Below are 14248 nucleotides of genomic sequence, written 5' to 3'. Positions count from 1 at the left end.
ATGTGACTCTTTCCCTTTGTTTCCTTTTCTTCCATATCACACTTTCTGGGAATGGATTGTCAACTCAATTCCTCAGCTAGCTTCAACTAGGCATCCTCACACCATCCATATTTAAGGACTCTGTTCTCCTGGTTTTTACATCACACCTTCTGATGAAACCTTTGCTTTCTACAGCAATAATTTTTCATGTCATCCTTTTTCCTTATCTGCAAATTTCCCTCACTTCTACTGTCATACCTTCCTGCTCCCCCCAAGAGCCAGGGAAGAATTTTAAAGCAAAATGCTGCTGATTTTGCAAATCTGAAATAACAACAGAAAGTGCTGAAAATACACAGTGTCTGTAGAGAGAGAGAAAAATGAGTTAATATTTAAGGTGTGTAATCCTTCAATAGAACCGGGCGCCAAACAATGTTCTGACAAATTCGCAATTTGCTTGTATTTTTTTCAATTTAGTACATTGTATTCACTACTCACAATGTGATCTTCTCATTACTGGGAAGGCCAAATACAGGTTGAGTAATTGATTTCTGGAGCCCCTCCATTCAGTCCTTAAGCATGACCCTGGGCTTAAGGTAAGGTAATTTTAATTCACCACCCATTCTTGGCCTCCTATACTACTCTGAACTCAATAAACTTTTGAGAAGCAGCATTTATTTTTACTCATTCCTCAAAGTTGAGTTTGATAGTTGAGATCATAACCACTGCTTCCATTTTTCCCAGATAACAATTACTGATAGTAATTCTACCCTTCCCACTTTTGCTTCAGAATACATCATTTGTTTCTTTACTGGTTTGAATACCATCCTCTTTTGCCATGCATCATCATCCATTTTGTCAATACATCTCTTCTACTGTCTGGAAAGAGGTTTAGGCAGTTCAGTGAAAGGGCTGTTGACCTGAAAGCAGTTGGGACAACCAGCAAACAACTTGAATTGCAGGGAGAGGTTTATGACTTTTTGTTTAATGCAGCATGAACCATTATGTTTAGGTTCATGAGCATTACCTATCTAAAGAAATAAGCACCTAACCTTTTAGGAATATGCATCATTGTGTCTCTTGCTGCAGTCTGATAATTAGAAATGTTAATTTTGTTTGTCCTCAATGATGTTGCCTGAGTGAAGAGTATTTCCAGCATTTTCTGTTTGAATTTAAAATAAAGTACTGAAATGATAAGGAGAGAGAAATTGCATCTGAAATAATAGCAGTCTTAAAACTTTGGTTCACCGGCTTCTGTACAAACCAAACGTTTGGCTGAATAAAAGCATGTAATTAATCCCAATACTGTCTAATTATCTACATTTTTATGGTGCCACAATATTACAGTTCACGTCAGACTTTTGTTGGATTCCCATCGCTGTGAATTCTGCCCTGTTCTGTGTTTCTGTAAATGGAGCAATTGCAGTAATACTACTGAAATTCAATAAATGTTATTAATATGTATTTTAAAGGAAATGATCAGATTTGACTGAAGGCACTTTTGAACTCCTTTCTTCTAACTCTCAAGCAATTTGGTCTTAAATGCATTGAATTGCAGGGTGAGGTTTATGACAACTTTTTTACTGCAGCATGAACCATTATGTTTAAATTCATGAGCAGTCTATCTAAAGAAATAAATGCCTAACACTTAGGAATGTTCATCATCTGTATTTCTTACTGCATTCTAATAATTGCAGTAGTTCCATGTTAAGTTGTTCATTACCTCATCTTCTTTCAGTAATCACCCCATTTTCTTTCCTTGTAATGGTTTGATACTCTAATGTGGCACTCCCAGTAGTGACATACACATTGTTCTCTTTGTTTCTTTGTACAGTGGAAAATAGTTGCTGCATTTAACAAAAAAAGGCAAGCAGTTGAGATTTCCTATTGAAGCTTTTTTTCCACTTATTCATCAGTCTGGCAGTTTGACTTTTGTGTGAGCACATGCTTTGTTCTTTTGGACTTCTTGCTCAGCACAATCTCTACGTTTCGGGTAGACTGAATAGTCTGAACTTCAGAACTTTAAACAGCAATTTTTATTTCTGTTTGCTTATCTGTCTTCATGCTATCTTACAGGGACATTCCTGTGGATTTCAAGTACATTGCTGAACCAAGTATGCACTCTATGCCAGCTGTAACATTGTCGCCAAATGGTGAGTTTGTGAAATCTCTGCACTTATCTTCCTGACCGTTAAGCTCCACTTCATTTTAAAATATTGTCAGATGCTGTGTTATGTTTTTAACAGTCTAGCTAAAAACATCAACATGCATTCAATAACTCTCACAAGAGCACAGACAAACAAAACTTGATACCAAACCCATAAAGTTATTATTAGAACAGATGATCAAAAGTGGTAGCTTTTAAGAAGTTCCAGAACGGCAGAGAGTGTGATGAGGAGAGGTTTAGGCCAGGAATTCCAGAGCATATAGCTGAGGCAGGTGCAGGCATGACCTTCAGTTTTGGAATGGTTAAATTCTAGGATATGTAAGAAGCTAGAGTTGGAAGAGTGCTGAGATCACAAAAGTTTTTAGTGTTGAAATGACAAAAGATGAGCTGCATGTAAATTTAACATTTATTCATGCCTCCTTTTTTGCTTGTTTGGGTACCATGTATTATTGCTTCAACTGTGATAGCAAGTCCTTTTTTCCTACCACTCATTAGTTTCTGCCAGATTCTCTGTTGGCTTTTTTTAGTGACTGTTACATTGATGGCTGTTAGTTTTGCTGTTCCCCACATGAGGAAACATTCTTTCTGGATCCACTGTATAAAAGCCTTTCATAACAATTATTTGCTATATAATAAAGACTAGATGGCAAAAGTGAATGTACTGTCACCAGGTTTTTGGATGACACAAAAATGGGTGGGAAGGCAAATAATGAGCATAACACAAGGAGTCTAGACAAGAATATAGACAGGCTAAGCAAGTAGCGAGAAAGGTTGTTGGGTGGGATATCATGTGGGAAAATGGGAGGTTTTGCACTTTGGAAAAATAGAAAAGCTGAATATTATTTAAATGGAGGAAGACTACAGATAGCTACAACGCAGAGGGATTTGGAATCTTCATGCATGAATCACAAAAAGCTATCATTCAAGTTCACCAGGTAATGAAGAAGGAAAGCCTGGGAGGGGGAAGAGTTACCTGGACGCTTTGTTTCAGGAGGCGGTCACACCTGATAGATTAAGTACCCCAAATTCGGTCATTGGCCAGGGCAGCAGGGTGCGACTGCAAATGAGGCAGGTAGAGGGATTCTGTATGCAGGAGCAGAGGAGCCTCTGCTCTTGGCCTTGTCCAGTAGGTACGAGGCATTTGCTCCCTGTGTGGATAAGGAACAGAACTGTAGGGAAGATCAGCCAGCTGAAAATGGCACTGTGCTACAGGAGGCCACTCGAGGTGGGGAGCAAAAAGACAAGTGGTAGTTGTAGGGGAATATATAACATCTTTTGTAAGCAAGATTGAGAGTTCTGAATGGTATCTTGCCCGCCTGCTGCCACAGTGAAGGACATCACTGACTGGTTTGAAAGGATATTAAAGAGGGAGGTGGTGGATCCAGTTGTTGTGGTCAACACTGGGACAAACAACATAGGCAAGACTAGAAAAGAGGACCTGTTTAAGGATTATCAGGAACAAGGAACTAAATTTAAAGAACAGGCCCTCAAGTGTTAAAATCTCCAGATTACTACCGGAGCAATGTGGAAATTGGCATGGGGACGTGAGAATAAGGGAAGTAAACGTGTGGCTAAAAAGAGTGGTGTAGGAAAGAGAAGTGCCTTTTTTTTGGGGGGGGGCACTGGCACCAGTATTGGAACAGGAGGGATCTGTACTGTTGGGATGGTCTCCACCTGAACCAAGCTGGAACCAATGTTCTAGTGAACAGGATTTTACACTAGAAAGTGGGGGGAGGTTTGAGGTTGGGGGCGGTGGGTGGTGCGGTTGGTGGTAGTAGTAAAACTCTTAAGAAGTATAATGGTCAATGGGAAACAGAGCAGCAGGTTAACATCTGTGGGGTGGATTCAGAACACAAAATAAGACAGAGTGTTTGGAAAGGGTTAGGAATCAAACTGCAAGCACACTGGATAAAGGGATGATGATGAGAAGAGAAACGGTAAATACAGGACGGAAGGTGTGGTATCTGAATGCATGCAATATACAAAATAAAAGAATTGAGCTTGTGGCGCAGATCAGAATTGGCAGGGATGATATGGTAGTCGTCACGGAGACGTGGCTACAAGGGGATCAGGCCTGGGAGCTAAATATCCAAGGATGTACATCCTATCGAAAAGACAGGCAGGTGGGCAGAGGAGGTGGGCTTGCCTTATTAGTAAGAAATGAAATTAAATCAATAACAAGGAATGATGTAGGATCAGATGACATAGAATCTGTGCAGGTCAAATTGAGGAACAGCAAAGGTTTAAAAAAAACTAATCGGTGTTATGTACAGATCTCCAAACACAGTCAGGATGTGCAGCACAAGTTGCACCAAATGGTAAAAAAAGGTATGTAAGAAAGGCATGGTTACAGTGATCATAGGGCATCTCAATACGCTGGTGGACTGGGAAATTCAGATTTGTAGTGGATTGCATGAAAGGAAATTTGTGGAATGTCTACGAGATACCTTTTTGGAGCAGCTTATGGTGGAACCCACTAGGGAACAGGCAATTCTGGATTTAGTGTTATGCAACGAGGCAAACTTGATAAGACAGCTTAAGGTGAAGGAACCCTTAGGAGGGAGGCAGTGACCATAACATGATGGAATTTAGTCTGCAATTTGAGAGGGAGAAGGTGAGATCAGATGTAACAGTATTACAGTTGAATAAAGGCATGAGGGAGGAGCTGACCAGAATTGATTGGGAGTGGAGCCCAGCAGGAGAGTAGAACAGCAACAGCAGGAGATTCTGGTAGTAATTCGGGAGATAGCAAAAATTCAACCCTAGGATAAAGAAGCATATTAAAGGGAAGATGAGGCAACAGTGGCTGACAAGGGAAGTTATGGACAGCATAAAAGCAAAAGAGAAGGCATGTGATGAGGCAAAGGACAATGGGAAGCCAGGGGTGTGGGAAGCCTACGAGGACCAACAGAGGACAACCAGAAAAGAAATAGGAGCAAAAAGATAAAATATGAGGATGAGCTAACCAGTAATATAAAAGAAGATTACAAGAGTTTCTTTAGATATATAAAGGGCAGAAGTGGACATTGGGCCACTGGAAAATGACACTGGAGAAGTACTAATGGGGAATAAAGAAACAGTGGAAGAACTGAAAAAGTACTTTATGTCAGTCTTCACAGTGGAAGACATGAGTAACATCCCAAAAATTCAAGAGAGTCAGGGGAGCAAATTCAGGTGACTATGGTGGCCTTCACCAGGGAGAAGGTGCTAGTAAAACTGATAGGTCTGAAGGTGGACAAATAACCTGGACCAGATGGACTACACCAAAGAGTTCTAAAGGAGATAGCCGAAGAGAGAGTGGAAGCGTTTGTGTTGATCTTTCAGGAATCGTAAGAGGCAGGGAGGGTCCCAGAGGACTGAAAAATTGTGGATGTGACACCCCTGTTTACAAAGGGAGTAAGGCAAAAGATGGAAAATTACAGACCGATTAGTCTAACCTTGGTCGTTGGTAAGATTTTGGAGTCCATTGTAAAGGACGAGATTTCTGAATGTTTGGAAATGTATAGTAAAATAGGGCAAAGTCTGCATGGTTTCATGGAGGGGAGGTCATGCCCGACAAATCTGATACAATTCTTTGAGAAGGTAATGAGCAGGTTACACCAAGGAGAGCTAATGGATGTTGTCTACTTAGAATTCCAGAAGGCCTTTGACAAGATGCTGCACAGGGGGCTGCAGGGTAAGATCAAGGCCCCTAGTGTTAGAGGCAAGGAACTAGCATGGATAGAAGATTGGCTGTCTGGCTGAAAGCAGATAGTGGGGATAAAAGGATCCTCCTCAGGATGGCCAGCAGTAACTAATGGTACTGCACAAGGGTAAGTATTGGGACCGCAACTTTTAGTTTTATACATTAATGATCTAGATGAAGGAACTGAGGGCATTCTGGGTAAGTTTGCTGATGACTCAAAGATAGGTGCCATATTAAAGGAAGGATGTAGAGTGTGCAGAAGAGGTTTACCAGGATATTGCTAGGATTAGAGGGTATGAGCTCTAAGGACACGCTAGAAAAACTTGGGTTGTTTTCTCTCGTGCAGCACAGGCTGAGGGGAGATTTGATAGAAGTCCATAAAGTTATGAGATACGTAGATAGGGTTGACAGTCATTATCTTCTTCCCAGAGTTGAAATGTCTAAAACAAGGAGGCAATTTAATGTTAGAGGGAGAAGGTCAAAGGAGATGTGATGGACAAGGTTTTTACACTGCCAATGGTGGTGGTGGAGGCAGATGTAAAAGGGGCATTTAGGGACTTTGAGATAAACATATGAATATGCAAGGAATGGAGGGATGTGGATCAGTGGAAGGCAGAAGTGATTAGTTTCATTTGGCATTATGTTCAACACAACGCCGTGGGCCAAATTGCCACATCCTTTGCTGTACAGTTCAATATTCTGTGCTCTAAGATATTTCCATTAGCAGGAGAGACTAGGATTCGAGGTCACAGCTTTAGAATAAAGGGACGATCCTTTAGAAGGGAGATCAGGAGAAACTTCTTCAGTTAGCGAGTGATGAATCTATGGAATTTATTGCCACAAAGGCTGTGGAGGTCAGGTCAGTCAATTTATTTAAGACAGCGATAGATAGGTTCTTCATCTTCGAGGGGATCAAAGGTTGCAGAGATAAGTGGGAGAATGGGGTTATCAATCATGATTGAATGGCAGAGCAGACTCGATGTGCCGAATGGCCTAACTTCTGCTCCTATGTCTTACAGTCTAAAAGGATTATTGGCCTTTATTTCAAAGGAAATGGAGCACTAAATCAGGGACATCTTGCTAAAAATATACAAGACACAAGTCAGATCTCTACTGGAGAACTGTGCACAATTTTGGTCCTCTTAACTAAGGAATGATTTATTTAAGAAAGTCTGCAAGGAAAAGCCAGGGAACCATAGACTGGTAAGCCTAACGTCGGCGAGTTAGTTGTTGGAGGGGATTCAATCAAGTTTGTGAGACATGATTGCCCACGCACAAAGCAATGCTGACTATCCCTAATCAGTCCTTGTCTTTCCAATGCGTGTAGATCCTGTCTCACAAACTTGATTGAGTATTTTGAAGAGGTGACCAAGAAGATTGATTAGGGCAGTGTGGTAGATGTCTCCACGGACCTTCAACAACGTACCGTATGGTCAACTGTTTTGTAAGGTTAGATCACTTGGAATTCAGAGAGATCTAGCTCATTAAATACAAAATTAGCTTAATGGTAGGAGGATGGTGTTAGAAGGTTGCTTTTCAGACTGGAGGCCTGTGTATAGCAGCATGCCATAAGGATCAGTGCTGTGTCCACTGCTTTTCATCATTTATCTAAATGATTTGGATGATAAAATAGGAGGGTACCATTAGTAAGATTGCAGATGATATGAAAATTGGTGGTATGGTGTAGTGTGAAGAAAGTTAGTTAAGAGCATAATGGGATCTTAATCAACTGGGCCAGCAGGCTGAGGAATGGCAGAGATGGAGTTTAGTCCAGATAAACGCAAGTTGTTGCATTTTGGTAAGACAAACTAGGGCAGGACTTATTCAGTTAATGGCAAGGCCCTGGGGAGTGTTCTCAAAAAGAGAGACCTCGGGCTGCAAGTGCATTGTTCCTTGAAAGTAGTGTCCCAGGTAGGGTTATGAGCAAGACGTTTGATACGCTTACCATCATCGGTCAGAGCATTGAGTATAGGAGTTGGAATGTCATGTTACGGCTGTACAATATATTGGGAAGGCCATATCTGGAGTACTGCCGACAGTTCTGGTTGCCCTGCTATAGGAAGGAATGTTATTAAACTGGAAAGGGTACAAAATGTTTTACCAGGATGTAACCAAGACTGGAAAGTTTGAGTTATGAGAGGCTGGATCGGCTGACACCTTTTTGCCTGGAGCATAGGAGGTTGAGGCGTGACCTTTTATAGAAGTTTATAAAATCATGAGAGACATAGATAAAGTGAATAACAAAGTTCTTTAGCCAGGGTAGGGAAGTCCAAAACTTGAGGACATGTGTTTAAGAGGGGAAAGATTTAAATGGGAGCTGAGGGACAGTTTTTTACACAGAAATGGTATATGGTATATTGCATATATCGAATGAGTTGGCAAAGGAAGTGGTAGAGGCAGGTGCAGTTACAACAGTAAAAGACATTTATATAGGTACATGGATAGGAAAGACTTAGAGGGATATGGGCCAAATGCACGCAAATGGGTCAGATTCAGTTTAGGAAACCTGGGCTTCATGAACGAGTTGGGCCTGAGGGCCTGTTTCCATGTTGTATATCTCTAGGACTCTAATGATATACTGACAATGGAGTTAGACTGGAGGAGATTCAGTAGGTTTATTTCAGATATGGAGAAATTTTCCTGGGAAGAGAGGTTGAATAGGTTGAGCTAGTGCTCGTTGGAATTTAGAAGAACGAGAGGACGCTGCTCCCATAGAATCGTGCAGAACAGAAGCGGTCCTTTGGCCCAGCGAGCCTGCAGTGACGAAAAAGACTGAATATCTACAGTAGTCCTACTTTCCAGCATTTGGCCCATAGTATTAAACAATAGGACATTTCCAAGTGCTCATCCAAGTACTTTTTGAAGGTTGTGAGACTTCCCACCTCAACTATCCTCCCAGAAAAAGCACTCTAGATTCCTACCATTATGTCCCAGTGTTATTGACTGTTCAACAAATTTTATTGGAGAAAAGAAGGCAAAGAGTTAATCTGATAGAGGCTGTAAAAATTATGAGCAGACTGGATAATGTAGATAGGGAAAAATTGTTCCCACTCATAAAAGGGACTAAAAGGGCACCAATTTAAAGTAACCTGCCGGAGAAACAAAGATATAGTGAAGAAAAGTTTGTTTTTTAACTCTGCATAATGAAAATGGAATACACTACCTGTAACTGTTGTGAAGGCAAGTTTAGTTGAGGTATTCAAGATGTTATTGGACAATTTTTTGGATAAAAATAATGTGCAAGGTTCTAGGGAATAAGCAGGAGATTGGCACTCGGTAATAATGCTTATTAATGAGCCAGCACCGGAACAATGGGCCGAATGACCTCTTCTTGTGCCGTAGTAAATCTGTGCTTCTCCTGAAACATCTGAGATTCTTAGGGGGCTGTAAAGGGCCGATGCGAGAGTTTGCTTTCCCTTTTGGGAGAGTATGTGCCCGAGGGCATAATCTCAGAGTAAAAGGTTGCCATTTAGTACAGTGTTGAGGAATTCTTCATCTCAGGATAATCTGTACATTTTCTATCTGCAGAAGGCTGTCAAGGCTGTATTAATTAGGTGTATTCAGGCTGAGATAGATTTTTAATCGCTAAAGGAGCCAAGTGTTATGGGGATATGGCAGGAAAGAGGAATTGAGAATTATCAGATCAGGCACGTTCTTACTGAATGGTGGAGCAAGACTGTATGCTGAATGACCTACTTCTGCTCCTGTATCCTAAGTGCTATAATTTTAACAATCTCAATTAGGTCACCCCTCAACCTTTTTCCAAATACAAAACAGACTTGGTCTATCAATCCTTTCCTAATTTTGTATGTGTTATATACATTCACACATTTCTGGTAATTTTCTTCTAAATGTTCTCCATACCTTCTCTGTACCTCAGTATTGTTTTTATAACATGACACTCTAGTTGCATGGAAGCTGTAAGTTTAGAATAACCTTTTGTTATAGATTTAACATAACCTCCCTCTTTTTTTGTCCCTCTTGGCAATACAATACAGTGTCCTTTTATTGCCGCGCATACTCCATTGTAAAAGTACAGTGAAAAACGTTTATAATGTCAGCCTTCTTATGGCAACATCATGGGTGCAAGTGCCCAGGTACAATTCTTGGATACAGCAGAGGAAGTAAAGTGGTTGCTTAGTTACGGAGCTGAAAATATGTTTAAAAGTAGGAAAATATTAAGGGGTCAACATTACAGTGTCCTAAGGTAAGGGTTGTCCCCTCACACGAGTCTCCACCCAGGACTCGCTGCCTGCATGCTGCTCTAGGGGCTGTTTCCCATGTGCTGCTATGGGGCTTCTTCCTTGCACTGCTCCGGGGCTCACTGTTCGTGGTGTTTAGGGGCTCACAGGGCATGCGTGCAGGCCCCACAGTACAAGGCTATGCTGCCTGTGCTTTCTTGCATCCACTGCAGGACTCAGCCCGTGCCGGCTCCAGTTCACCGCAAGCGAAAAATCTAGTCCATTGTTTGCATTTTAATGGCTGTGCTAACCTACAGCATAACATTTAGTGACTGATGTCTTTACGCTCCCAGGATCCTTTTGTTTCTCTACCCCACACAGAATTGCAGCTTCCAAGAAATAATTCCCTGTTCTTCCTACAAAAATGTATTTCCTCATATTTATCTGTGTGCACGTCATTTGCCAATTATTTGCCTATTCTGCAAATCTGTAGATATCCTACTGTAACTTACTGCAGTTCAGCATAGTTTTAATGAGTCCTGTCTCCCATCCCTCCAAAATTTGTTGTCATCCACAAATTTAGAAATCCTTTTTGATTTTGATGAATATTGTGAATAAAAGTAGTCCTTAATTCATGTGGTACGGCACTTTCCACCTCTGCCACTCTGAATAATTATCTTCCACTCCCACTCTGCGCTTTTTGTCTTGATGCCAGCTAGTAATTCATCTACCTCTTGTTCCTGACTTCACATTTTCTAATCTAATACATTAGTCTATGGGCCATTTTATTGAAAGCCTTCTGACAACCCAGATAATTGATAACTGACTGATTTATATTTTCCTGGCCACATACTGTGCCTCATCTTAAATGTAGGAATTTCATTAACTATCTGCTGGCTTGTTTAGATAATTCAATATATCCCCTTTTTAAATTTCAAATGTATTTTACTCATTACTCATCTCTCCATTATGTCATATCTGCATGTTCTGTCTCCCAGATAAACACCAAAGTGACGGGATTAATTAATATTTCTGCCACCTTTCCATAATTCCCTGTGGTATTCCCCTGCCTTTTTCTTAATGAACCTATTTGCATCACGGTTTTCCTTTTTTAGTTGATGAGCCTGTAAAATATTTTCCTATTTATGTCACTTGATAATTTAGCTTCATACTTTTTTGTGTTCCAAATTTGTTTTTATTATTTCTCTCAATCTCTTCAGATTCTCTGTCATGTAGTCTTTTACTGTCTACTTACGTAACGTAAACATCCTTCCAAACCCGCAATTGTTTCATTCTGCCTTTATTCATCACCAGAGTCCCAGTATTGTGTAGTTTCTTTTGCTGTTTTAGTGGCACATAGTTTTTTACACTCACTTAAAAGCATTCGTAAATGGTTCTCATTGTTGTTCCCCAGTAATGTTGTACGTTTAATTTTCCCAAGATTTATTTTCAGTGTTGCAAAATCAGCATTTCTACAATCTATTAACTTGGCTTTCATACAGGATAGCACAACAGCTCAGTGGTTAGCAATACTGCCTCATGGCACCTGGGACCTGTGTGAGTGGAATTTGCGCACTATCCACATGCGTGCGTGGGTTTCCTCCGGGTGCTCTGGTTTCCTCCCGCAGTCCAGGGATGTGCACGTTAGGTGGATGCAGGGTTACATGGAAAGGGCGATGAGTCAGGGTGCAATGCTCTTCAAGAAATTCTGTGTGCACTCGATCGGCCGAACAGCCTGCTTCCACACTGTAAGGATTCTGGGATTCTGTGATCATATTTAAATAGTTAGTTGCAAGATCATTGCTGGAGAGGGAATAATACATGTACATTATTGTTAGCTCTTTTACTTAGAAGACCGTGACTGCATCATATTTTACATCTGTCTGGATAAACATAGCCAACAGATGTATATTCACATGTAAAAATCCTGATTAATTTATACAGTATTTCCTGTGCAGGCAAGTGGCTGGCATGTCAATCAATGGACAATCAAATTCTCATCTTTGGAGCGCAAAACAGGTTTAGACTGAACAAGAAAAAAATCTTCAAGGGCCACATGGTGGCAGGTTATGCCTGTCAGGTGGATTTTTCACCTGATATGAGGTGAGCTTTTCAGTTAATGTTTTTTCTGGTGAATTCATTTCTGTTTTGCTGTTGTATTTAACTGTAATTTTCAAATGATGACCTAGAGGAGTACAGTTTTCACAACAATTAAGAAGCTCAACAGCATCCAAGAGAAACCAAGCTGCTTGATCAGCTCCCAGCCCACCACATTAAACATTCATTCCTCTAACATTGTTGTATTGTGGCAGCAGCAACTGTTCCAAGGTCTCTTCATTAGCGTCTTGTAAATCTGAAGCACCTTTCATTTAAAAGAACAAGTGCAGTAATTGCGTAGGATCATTATCATCCCCAGGTGCCTCACTAACCCATATAACATACGAACAGGAGGACCATTTAGCCCATCAAGTCTGCCCCACTTTTCAATAAAATCATGGCTGATCAAACTCTTCAGTGCCTTTTACCCACACTATCCCCATAAACATGTACATTGCTGGTAATCAGAAATCTATCAATCTCTATGTTAACATACTCACAGACTGAGCCTCTGCAGGCCTCTATGGTAGAGAATTCCGAAGATCCACTATTCTAAATTAATTTCCCCTCATCTCGGACCAAAGTGAAAACTCATCTATTTTTAAATTGTGTCCCCTGGTTTTAGGACCCCCAACCAGAGAAGATATTTTGCCTGTAACTACTGTGTCCACGTGTTTTATAGGTTTCAATGAGATCACTTCTCATTGCTTGAAGCACTAGAGAATGCAGGCTCAGTTTTCACAATCTTTCTCCGTAGGACAGACCAGCCATTCCAGGAATAAGTCTGGTGATGCTTCATTGTACTCCTCCGATGTCAATAATATATTTCTTGAGATAACAAGACCAAAACTAGACACAATACTCCAAATATTTCCACCTTGCTATTTCTTCATTGCTAGATTAAAATTGTAGAATTTTACTGCATAATTGCTGTGTCGGAGTGCCTTTACCTCAGAGAAGAAGTGATTGGTAAAGGTGGTTCAAAACTACAGTTTTCAGGACATTTGCAGATGAACAATAATTGCTGGCCTTGCCAGCAGTACTTACATTCTACGTATGAGTTTTGTTATGAATGTAGACAGTTTGCAATAAAAGGGGTTAAATTAAATTAACCTTTGGCTAAAGGGGAAAACTCTAACTTTTTTTAAACAGCCAATCACATTATAATGCATTTATTCTTTGGCTTGTACATTATTAGCAGGCATACACAGGATTGAGACTTAATTGGAAATGGATGTAATTTGTATGACAGATGTCTCAGCATTAAGTTATAAACTGTTGGTGTTTGAAGCAAACCTGAAAATGGAACACATCGTTAATGTTCAATGATTGATTTCAGGAAGTATTGGCTAGTAGCATGTTATTATGAAGATCCTCAACAAAAGCACATTCTTTTTGAGATTTCTTGTGCCACAATAAAATTATGAATGAGACTGTTCCTTAAAATCTGCATGCATCCAGTGCATCCAGATAAATTAATTTTATATGAAGAGAAAGTACTAAATCTTGAACACTGGAATAATTTTTGTAAGTGCTTATTTTACATCTGTGTATCTTAATGCATCTAATAATCAGTATTCTAGTCTTTTGAATGTAGTTTGAAACAAACATTTCTATGCATTTTTACTTTTATTTGTATAAACAGTTATGTGGCCTCAGGAGATGCTGATGGAAAGCTGAATATTTGGGACTGGAAGACAACCAAACTGTACACTCGAATCAAAGCGCATGATAAGGTCTGCATTAGTGCAATTTGGCATCCACATGAAACATCCAAAGTCATCACCTGTGGCTGGGATGGACAGATCAAACTGTGGGACTGATGGAAGTTCCTAGAACTTCTGGATTTTCTTGGTAATAAGTGTCTCCAGAGAACTTGTGTTTAGCTCCATTGCAGAATGCTCTCTGACTGGATACTTGTTGAATGTTCTGCTGGCCGAAGACATGGACATGCTCAGAGGCAGTTGTCTATATATTGGACTGAAATTTTCAATACTGAAGCATATCCTTCAACACCTTCAAGAATTCGAGTAATGTTCTGTGTAGATTCTGTTAAAAACTTCAAATAAAATCACAACTTAAAGCAATTTTCAGTTTTTAAATGTAAATAGGAGCAAAATGCAGGAAAAGGAACTCAGCAGG

The 14248-nt window shown here is 40.3% G+C and overlaps 1 protein-coding gene across 1 annotated transcript in view; it reads left to right on the top strand.

The window, feature by feature from the left end:
* Positions 1-14248, top strand: part of cdc40 (cell division cycle 40 homolog (S. cerevisiae)) — a 122642-nt gene extending 108394 nt beyond the window's left edge. Inside the window, exons 13-15 of the mRNA XM_048530521.2 lie at positions 2053-2129; positions 11968-12112; positions 13752-14248. Coding sequence (XP_048386478.1) covers positions 2053-2129; positions 11968-12112; positions 13752-13929 — 400 coding nt within the window. The 3' untranslated portion in view covers positions 13930-14248. The remainder of the gene's footprint in view (positions 1-2052; positions 2130-11967; positions 12113-13751) is intronic.

Source organism: Stegostoma tigrinum, chromosome 4 (assembly GCF_030684315.1).
Source record: "Stegostoma tigrinum isolate sSteTig4 chromosome 4, sSteTig4.hap1, whole genome shotgun sequence".
Taxonomy (NCBI): domain Eukaryota; kingdom Metazoa; phylum Chordata; class Chondrichthyes; order Orectolobiformes; family Stegostomatidae; genus Stegostoma; species Stegostoma tigrinum.
The sequence above is the reverse complement of the archived record's forward strand: the minus strand, read 5'-3'. Positions and strand labels throughout refer to the sequence as shown.